We start from the raw sequence: 11,913 nt of genomic DNA, 5'->3' as shown, positions 1-11,913 counted from the left end.
CATTACAAAATGTTACCTGAGTTAAGAGTAGAAGAAAAATATCTAAAATCTTCACAAGAACTGACCAAAGATTGATAAATTTACCCCAGTCTTTATTACAAGCCATAACAGAAGAGAAGGCTGGACTGCTGAGGGCTTTTACAGCTCACTGTTAACACAATACTGATTCAGTTTATGCACGCCTGAGTTAGCTAGAGCAATATATTTTCCTGGAAGGACAAATGTGCAGATGCAGGATATTGGAATTCAAGGTAAAGTTGACGCTTTTTCAAGCCCTCTTTTAGGAACAGACATGACATAACATTGGCCAAAATCAGGGAAGAAATAAAAAAAAAGTAGCGTTCAGGTTATATTGCATTATACCACAGAGCTGTTTATTTCTCAGTTCTGATTGGTCAGGTGTTTATTTAATATTATATATCACATGGTAAAGCTTAAGTGACCAAGACTTATAGGGTGCATGTGTAAAAGTAATCTAAGGAAAATAATAAATGTATTTTTAAAATGTTTTGACCAAGATAAATTGTTGATGTGGAGTTTTCTGTAAGGACACATTTATTTAACATTTTTGAAAGGAGTCTCCAGTGTTGGTGCCTTGTAATAGTCAGGGGTAACGTTTACCACCACCAGAAAGTCCTTTTTTGCAATTTCTGTTAAAAGTTCTGTTGCAAAAAATCAATTATTTTTCTCCACAAGAGAAAGCAAGGGAACAGCTGCATACAGCTGCTATAACACCAGTGACACCATGTTCTTTAATAAAATAAAATAAAAAAGTGGTATTCAGTGAAACCACCGTTACCGGCTCTGTGTTGCTTTCTAGCTTAAAATGTTGCTGGTGTTTACATATGTACAAACTTTACACAGAAAATCATGCTCTGTAAAAGTCCTTGCTTACTCTCTCACAAACACAAGCCCACACAATCCTACACACACACACACACACACAGACTTGAGTTGGCAAGATCTGTGAGTTTATAACAGAGGTCAGATAGCGGTCAGCAGCAGACACACCTCACACAAATAAGCCTTGTGATGTATGCGAGTGCTTGTGTGTATGAAAATTGTTAACATATGTGGAAAAACGATCGTGCATGAGCAATGCCAACGTTCAGCCTCTCTCTCACATACTCACAATAATTAAAGACTTAAACATATTGCTGCTACACAGAACAGAGGATTTTACATTATATAAGGTTTAGTTATATATAATTTCATTATGCAGGAAATAAACTGACATACATAAAGATAAAAAGCTAGAAGCAAAAAGAGCTCACACTTGCCCTGCATCACATGTGATGCTTCTGCTGACAAAACCTAGTCTTTAAATAAAGACATATTCCTTTGGGGAAAAATCAAACCCTTTAACAAGTAGAGCTGGCTGGATTGTCATTGTCAAGAAAAGTCCATATAAAAGCTTCATTGTCCATAGGCTGAAGGCAAAAGTGTGTGTGTGTGCTACAGGCAGATTGGCTGCACAGGCCGAAGAAAAGTAGACAGGATTATAACATACTTCAAACAATTGAAACACAGGAAGAGCTGTGCGTGTCTGTGTGAGAAAGATATTTAGTTCAGGAAGGTGATTCACAGGTCCAAATTTCCAAAAGGCACTGTAGTGTCTATTTAAATGGTAGTATCTAAACTGTATAGAAGGTAACGGTCATTGTAGCACTTATCATAAGATAGTGATTGGAAGGTCTTCTGGAAATACAGGTCTTAAATGCAGGTTTGCAGCTCTCGCTTTAAATCTTGTGTAGTCTGTAAGAACCCTACGAACCTCTGCTATATGTTACCGAGTGAGTGTGTGTGCAGGACACTTGCTAAGGCACACGTCTGTGAAGGCTTGGCAGTGTACATATTAAGGCATGTGTGTTTCTGGATGTCAGTCTCCTGCAGTTCATATGTTGTGAGGGAAGTTTTTGGTTGGCTGTTGAGCGTACCATTGCTGCCGTTGTTTGCGCATGTCCAGTTCAGTGAGCAGCGCCTGCCGATAAGCTTCATAAGATTTAACGATGCGCTCCAGTTCCTTCATGAACAGCAGCTTCAGCATGCCCTGATATGTGTCCAAATCCATCAGCTGGAATAGCTCCCACTTTAGGATGTGGTCATACCTAAGAAAAGAAATAAAAGGGCTAGCATGATACAATGGCTAATAAAAAAAAAGATTACAAAGATGTTATCTACTGGCTGCATAAAGCAATGATGTATAGCAGCATAGCCCTGCATCAAAGCAAGCTGGAAAGCAAGCATGGCTACATTTCTCAATATCACTGCTTTACCCACAGAGCCCACTGCAAGTGGAGATTTTTACTACCACACTTTATAATCTGAGTTCATAATAGTGCAGTGAGTCTGGCACTTGAAATGACATTTTAATATCTTCTTAATGTTATGTAAATGAGTTATGGCAGTTCTTCTTTATGTCTGACTGTGTACACTGAAAAATAAAAACAGCTGAAGCATGAATGGCCACTTGACACTTCTTAGTAAGAACACAAAGTAAAGATTAGACTGTAGAGATTAGACCATGCCAATGTTCAGCTCTGCACTTGCCACCATGTACTTATTCCAGTGTATAGGTAAATAATTAGGCACAATCACATGCATGGCGAGATTTCCTAAACTTTTGAGTCAGAGAAGAAAAAAGACAGATGGCTTGCAGTAACCTTTATGTCTTATAGGGGCTTCTAAAATGAACAATAAACCCAGCTCATTAGTGTACAAGCATCTGAGTGTGTGTACATGTGTGGGAACTCACTTCAGAGGTGCTCTGGCGTATACCTGTAGCCAGTCCGGGATCTCGGCGGTGTGGTAGGGGTTTGCTGGCACCAGCACTGGTTGATTCCGCTCTGGGGGACGGGGCTGGTAAGTGATTGGTGGAGGTAGGGGCGGAGGCTGGTCATAGCGTGGAACACTGATGGCCGGGGCAGATGGAAAATGAATAAGAAGCATTAGAGCCAGACAAAAACACGGCGGTTCAGAGAATATAGTAAAAATCAGACTTTTTTTGGGGGGGTTAAAAATATTTCTGAATAGCAGCAATGTCAATATGGGAATGTGAAACCTGTTCCATTTCGAAACACAAGCCAGACAAAACTGTTGTTTGACGGAAACTCTTTTTAACTTTACACAGCTCTGTCACACAGGTGCCATACACACACACACACACAAAACACACCTGGGTGCACACGGGTGCCTGTATTGGGCCCGTTTGTTGATGTGGTCGACATAATAAACTCCAAACTCCGCAGATTCCACTCTCTCCCAGCCAGGTGGAAGCCCCTCCCTCTCCAGCGGGTGACTCCAATGAGTAGTGTTTGTGTTGTGGTCGATGTAGTACTTCCTGCCTCGAATTGTCCAATCAACTGTCCAGCCAGGTGGAAGGGCCGTCTCTTCTGGACTCAGACTCGCCAGGTTGCCTAGAGACTTTGCCTGCATGCGTCCAATAGCTACAAAATCACATAGGCGTGCACACACAGACACACAAGCAGTTTCTATTAATGTTAAACACTTGGCTATACATGCTTGCATTATGATTTGTACTTGTTATACATTGACAAAATAAGATTACTGCAAAATGTGTATGTGAACAGAAAAAAAGGCAGATCGTTCCAATCCGCAATGCAAAATGCCACATTGTCATGAATGTGACTTTCTTTTCCTCCTATTCTTTATGCGATTGTATCAGTGCAGAAAATACAGTAGAGCTACATGTGCAATCAAACATCTGCTGTTGATTCTGGGATTTTGGCCTGTTTTGGGAGACTCTCCAAGGGAGAGTGTGTGTGTCACTGTGTGCATTTCACGGTGTGCATTTGTGTGTGTGTCTCTGTGTGCATATGTGTGTGCGTGTGTGTGTCTGTGTGTATATATGTGTGTGTGCGCATGTGTGTGTCCAAGTCATCTGGGAGTATGTGCCATTTCTGAGTTGGAATTTTCTCATCATTCTGACAAAATAAAAGAGAGGAGAAACAGAGCCCAGAGACTGAGGGAGTGTCAAAACTTTCAAAACAATTTCACTGATCAGTCAACACGAAGCACTGAAATACACTGAAAACACAAGAGAAAATCTAACATTCACTTTCTGTCACCATCAGAAGATTGCCTTCCATTATGGTGGATTCTGCAGCTGGGTGAGACTATGTACGTCAATGATCACATCTGTGAGTGTGTGTGTGTGTGTGTGTGAGAGTCTTAGGCAGGGATGGAATGTGAGGAAAACCATGCTCCTCGCCTCCTACTGAAGAAGGAGGGCATTCCTTCTTGCTCTAACACACAGACACACTGCAATTATACTCATTCTTTTCATCACAATTCTGAAACCTTCAACTTCAAACACTTTCACAATAGCAGTTTAATACAACTGAATCTGACCAGTTCATCTCTAGCCACTGTCAATTCAGACAGAGTTTACATCAACCCCATCTCTCACTGATTTCTCCAATTGTTAGATGGCACACCTCTTTCTAGAGCATGACCATATTCCTTCACCTGTTATGATTATGAACCGTGTTTTAATGCCAGCAAATAGAAAGATTAATCAAGTCATCGATATGTTTTAATAAATCATAGTGCCACTGAAACATTTATATGCAAAGGATTCTAAAGGAAGTATTGATATCTAAACTGAATGCAGAACTGTGTTCAACACCAGTTTACATGAACATTACATGTAATCAAATCAAGGTTATGAGCAAGTTATAAGTAGCAGTATTTAATGTCCAGGTTGTGTAACCAAAAAGAAACTGCAAGTCTCTTCAAGAAGTTCACAATACCTCAGTAGGTAAGTTTTGTGTCTCCAACAAAAGTTTTAAGCTGTGTCCCACTATGCACTAAAAGTATGTATTCTTCTTTTTGCAAAGAAAAAATATATACTTTTGAGTGTGTAGCAATAATAGTAGTAACATTAATCAGCAAGTACTGAGGCACTACTAGCGTGTCATGTAATGGAAAAAATGTTGTTGCCAAGAAACACACACCATCACCGTAAACTCCTCATTGCATTTCAGCTTTTCTTCATTCTTTAATCCCTTATAACCCTTATTCTATATATTGTAATTCACCATTCCCTTTACCATTTTCCATTTACACATCTATAAAATATCCAAAATGAAAATTTGAAGCAAACTGTAACAAAACGTTTTCCCTCATGTAAGGTATTGTGAGCAACATTCGATGAAAAAGTGGGCATGGATGTACACTTCAAAAATCTACCAGAAATAGTAGACCAGGTACCTTTGGGATACTCATTGCAACAAACTAGAATTTGGGATAGCAAATTCTGATCCCGGATACTAACTCAGACCAGACAGTAAGCGAATTGGATGCAGTGTTAGGTTATCCATTTTTACTATTATGTTTCTGCACAGAGCCATTTTTTCCCCACCCGCCACAGTGTGTGTTATGGGGTAAACAAAGGTGCCCCAGAATGTCTGAAAAGATCCATATGGTACACACCTAGTATTAAATGATAAAAGCCTTGGTTGAATTGGCCTCACAAACTACTCTATTAAGATTTCGGTGTATATGCTAATGATGCTATGTTGTGTATGAAGTGTGTGTTGAGAAGGCAGGGTGGTGGTTGAAGCTTGAACTTCACCAGAATGAGTCTAATGACCTGAAGTCTCCTTTAGCGATTCATATGAGTAGGTATTCTTGACAGCTGTTTCAAGTGGTCTTAACTGCACTTAACTGCAACTGCTAAAATGATAAATTTATTTAAAAAAATACAAACGTTAAAATTTTAAGTAGTTTTTGAGATTGTACATCAGAAGTAGTGGTCCACTTATTCCACTATAATTTATCGACAATTACAATGAACAAGACATTGTGTTTTTTAACCATTTCTTGTTACATTTAATGTTACAGAATGTCTGCAAGGCACAAGTCTTCAGTACAGTTTATGCAGTTAGTACAGTTTCTCAGTAACACTGACAAGAAGAGCTACATATAATAAGCCTCTAATAAGCATTTGAAGCCTCAAGACCTGAACCACATTTTCAAGAAGCTTTGTCTTTCTGTTACTTGTTAATGGGCTATTTGTTAAATTCTAAACAAAATATTAAAACATATATGATCATAACTAGTGCCGTAAAAAAATCATTACATGCATGTTTTACATTTTAGGTAAAATAGTTAAGCTACTTGAACTTTAGTGCTCATGTTTATTTACAATATTACCGTACACTAGTTGCTGATAGAGAAATGTTATTAAAATATGATCATTGTGTGATTTGATCATATGGTTGAGAATATCTAATGTCGACAATCGTTAATCATTTGCACAGAAATACATCATTTTGAAATCAAAAGTAGATCACCAAAAAGTGCATAATGCTTGTGCATTAATATGTGCACTTGTGGTACGCATATTTATACCACTTCTGGAATACTGGATCACCAGATCATCATTTTTTTGGTCTTTTGGTACCCTTAGCTACATAGCTTTCTAAGCGTCACTGTCCCACACAACCCTAGTTTCTAAGATATTTTACTTTAACCCCTGAATATAGTGAGGGAAATACTGAGCAGGAGAAAACAAGCAAACTGGTTGTAAGGTCCACCACATCTGTGCATACCGATCATATAGGACACGTACAAATACGTTTTGAAATTTCTTAAAAATTTTAAGAAGCATTATTAAAAGTATTTTGCTTTTCAAATACATATAAGAGAAGTGTGGGAACACTGACCAGGCTGGTTTCATGAGAAAACCTGAACTGTTCTTGAAGAAGTAGAATGAGACGGAGAGAACAAGAGCAATGGATAAGTATAGTGTGTATTTATAGCAACCGATGATGTCTTTGGCATGTGTCAGTTATTTAACTTTGGGTGGAGACAACTGCTTAATGCAAAAGCTCATATTACCACACACATACACACACCTCAGATACAACAGACATACAGATACGCACACCTAGCTTATGGCATCCACTAAAGACGACTAGACAGTGATTTTCATACCAATCTGCTCAGTATGACCACAAGGCTGACCTCTCCTCATGTACCCTATTATTATAGCTATAAATTATACTTAAACTGCAATTGTATCTGTCTAAAAAGTGTTCTCTCTCTGCAGTGTAATGTGAGGACCTGCCTTATAAGCTCACCCAATCACACATGCAAAAGATCTACAACTGCATGCTGGCAATCCCACACACACAGAAAAAAGTTTCTCCAATGGAACAGACATTAGTTGCACAATATGACAGAAAACGGATGTAGATTTTTCTGGGTGTGTGTATCTACTGCTGTCAAAGGTTTGTTTTGAGCAGTCCACCCATGCCCATGTCATAGAACTAACAGCCTTAAGCCTAATCACATGACTGCTGATTCTGATAGGACTACTGATGTTTGGCTTTTTTATACTCACACAAAAAACACTGCATAACATTCAGCAATATTTACAACATTCCACTTGGTGGAACTATTTGTGAGCTGATATGCTTTTGCTATTTTATTACTGATCAGCAGGAAGTGGTTTATTCAGACTTATCTGAAGATGTACATAAGGCCATCAGGAATACATCATGGCTCAAGACTCGACTCGAAAAAGAGCTTTTTATACTCTGACTTCGATCTGGTCTTTTACTGTTGTATTTTGCTGTTGTATAAAACAGACTATAACAGAACGTTCTTTCAGGACAAAAGTGTTACTCAAATCATGCTAGCACGGAATTAATTTAAGCATGAAGCTTCTCATGATAAATTAAATAATCTGTTTTTTATGTTGTTAAAAGGGGGGAAATCACAGCCCACCATTACTAAAATTATTGTATGTACTATTGAATTCTATAAATGATAACATATTTTACTAGTCACTTCAGCTTAGGACAAAAATTAAAAACAGCCTGGGTTAGGGTTATATATAATGGCAAACTGAATCTACCAAATTCAAAATATTTGAACATTATATTTGCACTAAGGGAGTCAACCGATTATTTTAACAGGTCCCTTGAAGCATTTACCCCTGCAAGTAGCTGATTTTATCCTACATATTCCTGTGCCACTGCTGTCTTGACACTTGTCTCTTTAGTCACATAAGAAAGAGGCATGCTGGGTAATCTCACTCTTCTTACCTGCAGGGGGACGATGGTGAGGTTGGGGCGTCTGAGGCTGTGTAGAGCCTCGTGGATAATTGAGCTCGCTGTGCTCATAATATCTGTAGTCATCATGGAAGTGATCGGGGCGACGTGTGCGCCTGGGCTGGTTATCGTAGTACGCCTCAGGGGGGTAGTAGTAACGAGCCACATCTCCATTCTCAGTTATTGGACCACCATCACTGATGAATGACGGGGTAGAAGAGGAGTAGTCATGAGGAAGGTCAGAGAGTGAGCGTGGAAGATATATTGGTGCAGATAGACGATGGCTGTCTCGCCGAGAAACCTCATGCTGAGGCCGAGGCGTCGCATTACGCAAGAAACTTTTCAGTCCTCCTGCGTCCGTCCCTGCTGCTGAACTCAATGGGTACACACTGGCACTTGGTACAGCTGGGGCTTCGGTCATTGGCACCTCTGCTCGCCGTGGAATCGTTGGTCCATGACGGATAAACGAGGGCATAAGGTCTGGGGGAAAAAATAGCAGAAGGAAAAAGCTGCTAATTAAGTTGTTATAGCTACAAAGCTTTTTTTTTGTCAGTTTTAAGACAGATTACAACCTAGGTTCATTTGGATGATCTCGTTTAGATCAATCAAGACCACACACTTTCACCACATAAAATGCTTCAGTGAAATGGATAAATACAACCCAAGACACCATGATCTTATCCTTCAGTAGTCACTTGTACTGTCTGTCAGTAGTCTTGGATATAGCAAAGTGACCTTGGGTTTAAGAATGTCACTGTAGAAAAAGTGGTATAAGAATCTAAACAACATTAAAACATAATTAATATACAGTTAAAAGTCTTGCACAGCATTTTTAAGATCATTCTATTAAAAAAGCATCTCATTAAAACACAATACAGACCTACAGTTCTGTAAACTCTATGGTACATGTTGGATCACGCAGAGTCTTTAAACTGTATTAAAACGCACCAAAGACAATCCGTTTTATCTCCTGCGTGGTTTTACATTATAGTTACACAGTAAAAAAAAAATAGTTTATTTGACTTAATCAGAACGACTCACTCCTGAGCAGAGGAGACGTCTCCTTCTTCACATACTTCCCTTGAACCTCTGCTGGTTTGGACGCTTCGTTCTTACTTTTCTTCCTCGGGAGCATCATAGCTCAGTGAATGTAGGAGATATTAATGTGGCAAAAGCATTTTGTTGATGGCTTCCTAAAAAGTAGCTCGTCAACGGCACTCATTTTAAACTCGAACGAGGACCAAACGTAAGCCGCAGTTCTCAGGCTATCGACTTCACACTAGACCTCAGAGCAGCTTTCGCTAGCTAGCGTTAGCTGAAACAACAACAAAACAGACGACGAGCTTGCTAGCTCACTTTACACTGAGTTTCATGTTTCTAATCCTACTTACATTATCACAACGAATCGAAAAACTGAACCGTCAAGTGAGTATAATTACCACAAGACAAAAAGAGTCTAAGCTATCAAAAAATTTGAGTGGTCAAAGTTATAGTAGGCTTCAGCCTGTTGCTCTGTACCCAACCCATACAGTCCTGGTTGCCAGACCTGCGATTAAAACACGGTGCTTGTTTTAATTGTAACAACTAATATCCCAAACACGTTTTTACTCGTCTCACACCACTATCACCATAATTTTTTGAGCGCTTAAAATGTTTTAAAGTGATTATATTTCCTGTCAAACTTTATACTCTATAGATACTTATGTTATTGGTAAAGCTGATATACTGTATAAGAAACAGCTTTATAATGTTACAAGTAGTAAAACACAAATAAATCTTTAACTTACTGGATGTTACAAAAATTGTATATATATATATATATCACTTTTCTGTAAGTATATATACGTATATATACATATACATATACGTATATATACATATCAAACACGTTGAAAGAGCTTTTACAATAGGAATAAAGATGAGAGCATTTAATATAAATTAATACAAAGCCTTGCACCTTTGTACCAACCTCACTGTTTTGCAGTTGTGTGTATTAAGTGGGTATAATGTTGGTGATAACATAAACTTGTCTTGTTCTCGTTCTTTAATAAATCCTTAATATTAAACATAATTTAAAATGATTGTGAAATAAGCAAAGTAACACACTTCACCCTGGGATGTTATTCAGAAATAATCCACTTCTGTATGGATACTTCTCATGAACAGAATATACCTTTTCCGATCACGTGTAAACATCTGTAATTAATCTAATCTTTTGTACGCATTTGTGCTCAACGCACATATTAGGAACAGTTAAAAAAGTAAGCTATCACTGTAGTTTAAAGGGTGCTATATTTACACACCTGGCAACACAACATATAGCGCTCTGTCTTTCTCTAACGCTCCGCAAGGATTTGTGGGAAAATTGACGCATGTACAGTCCTCAGGGATTTAGGTGCTCATAGTTCTCAGCTCACAAAAACTCGGGGAAAAAAGCCACACTTCTTACAAAACTCATGGGTTCTTTACGCATACACACAAAAGTTTACATAAAATTGGAATTCAGAGTAATGATATCATTAAATATTTCTTCTTCTTCTTCGTTATTATTATTATTATTATTATTATTATTATTATTATTATTATTATTATTATTATAAAATTTGTTTACAGACAAAAAGGAGCACTTACATGACTATATCTAAATCTAAAAATAAGTTAGATTTATAACATTTGGAATATTCCTGCTGTTTATATTAATGTAGTATTCACCCTATTAATAACCAGGCATGAAATAAACATCCTTCTGATAAAAAACATCACATATGCAATAACAATGATAACTGTTGCACATATTTCTTATTTGTTTTCCTCAAAGTATAAATGTATCAACGCTTATCAAAGACATGTCAAAAAAAGTACAGTAACTTTTTCTTAGTTTAGTTCTTACATTTACAGACGTCATTATCGTTAAGAATCATCTTAGACAACATCAAGAATGATGTCATAGTGCACTGAATTGCACATTAGCCTATAAACAAATTATCTATAACATGCCATTTAAATGTTTACATTAGAGATCTTATAAACCTTATAAAAATTTAGTGGGTATGCTCATCATAATGTGGAGAAGAGAGGAGAGATGAGGAGAGGAGGGGAGAGGAGAGATTAGGAAAGATGATGTTAGGAGACGAGAGGAGACAGGAGAGAGATGAGGAGAGGAGAGAAGAGGAGAGATGAGGAAAGAGAGGTGAGATGAGGAGAGAGATGAAGAGAGATGATGTTAGGAGAGGAGAGGAGAGATGAGGAGAGGAGAGGAGAGAGATGATGTTAGGAGAGTAGAGGAAAGAGAGGAGAGATGAGGAGAGAGATGAGGAGAGGAGATAGATGAGTAGAGATGAGAGGAGAGAGATGAGAAGAGATGAGGAGAGGAGAGAGATGAAAGGAGATAGATGAGGAGAGATGATGTTAGGAGAGTAGAGGAGAGATGAGGAGAGGAGAGATGAGGAGAGGAGAGTGACATGAGTCTTTCACTGTTTGCTTATTTCCCTTTTCAAGCACACCCACTAGCTTGAGGCCAGTTTCTCAAATACTGTGCCAATATGTATCTGATGTGATGGTTAACTGATGTAAAATAAATACATTCTATTACAGAATTTATGTAGTATGATGATGTAACTTCACTTTGAAAAGACAATGTTCATTTGTTAAAAGGTGATCATACAGTATTAAGGTCATTATTTTCAAATTATTTTTCACTTTGATTTATTCCACACAATTTCCTTAGATTTACATGTGATCATCTTTCCCCAAAGTAATTTATTTAAATATAACACTGTAGCTTACTGAAATTGACATGTTTACATCATAACATAGTTACTTAATCACATTT

At 38.0% G+C, this 11,913-nt stretch overlaps 1 protein-coding gene across 1 annotated transcript; it reads right to left on the bottom strand.

Moving 5' to 3' along the window:
• Positions 1-71: 71 nt before the first annotated feature.
• On the bottom strand, positions 72-9,634 carry sav1 (salvador family WW domain containing protein 1). Its single transcript, XM_027174944.2, has 5 exons — positions 9,123-9,634; positions 8,076-8,561; positions 3,176-3,446; positions 2,756-2,911; positions 72-2,108 (listed from the first exon to the last, which is right to left on the bottom strand). The coding sequence occupies exons 1-5, from the start codon at positions 9,217-9,219 to the stop codon at positions 1,895-1,897; spliced, it is 1,224 nt and encodes a 407-aa protein (XP_027030745.1). The 5' UTR covers positions 9,220-9,634; the 3' UTR covers positions 72-1,894.
• Between the last annotated feature and the right edge of the window lie 2,279 nt (positions 9,635-11,913).

The sequence above is a fragment of the Tachysurus fulvidraco genome, chromosome 4 (genome assembly GCF_022655615.1).
Source record: "Tachysurus fulvidraco isolate hzauxx_2018 chromosome 4, HZAU_PFXX_2.0, whole genome shotgun sequence".
Taxonomy (NCBI): domain Eukaryota; kingdom Metazoa; phylum Chordata; class Actinopteri; order Siluriformes; family Bagridae; genus Tachysurus; species Tachysurus fulvidraco.
The sequence above is the reverse complement of the archived record's forward strand: the minus strand, read 5'-3'. Positions and strand labels throughout refer to the sequence as shown.

Coding starts and splice junctions, on each gene's coding strand:
- sav1 (XM_027174944.2), bottom strand. CDS start 9,219: ATGATGCTCCCGAGGAAGAAAAGTAAGAACGAAGCGTCCAAACCAGCA. Junction 8,562..9,122: donor GACGTCTCCTCTGCTCAGGA/GTGAGTCGTTCT, acceptor TTTTTCCCCCAG/ACCTTATGCCCTCGTTTATC. Junction 2,912..3,175: donor AGGCACCCGTGTGCACCCAG/GTGTGTTTTGTG, acceptor CCCGGCCATCAG/TGTTCCACGCTATGACCAGC.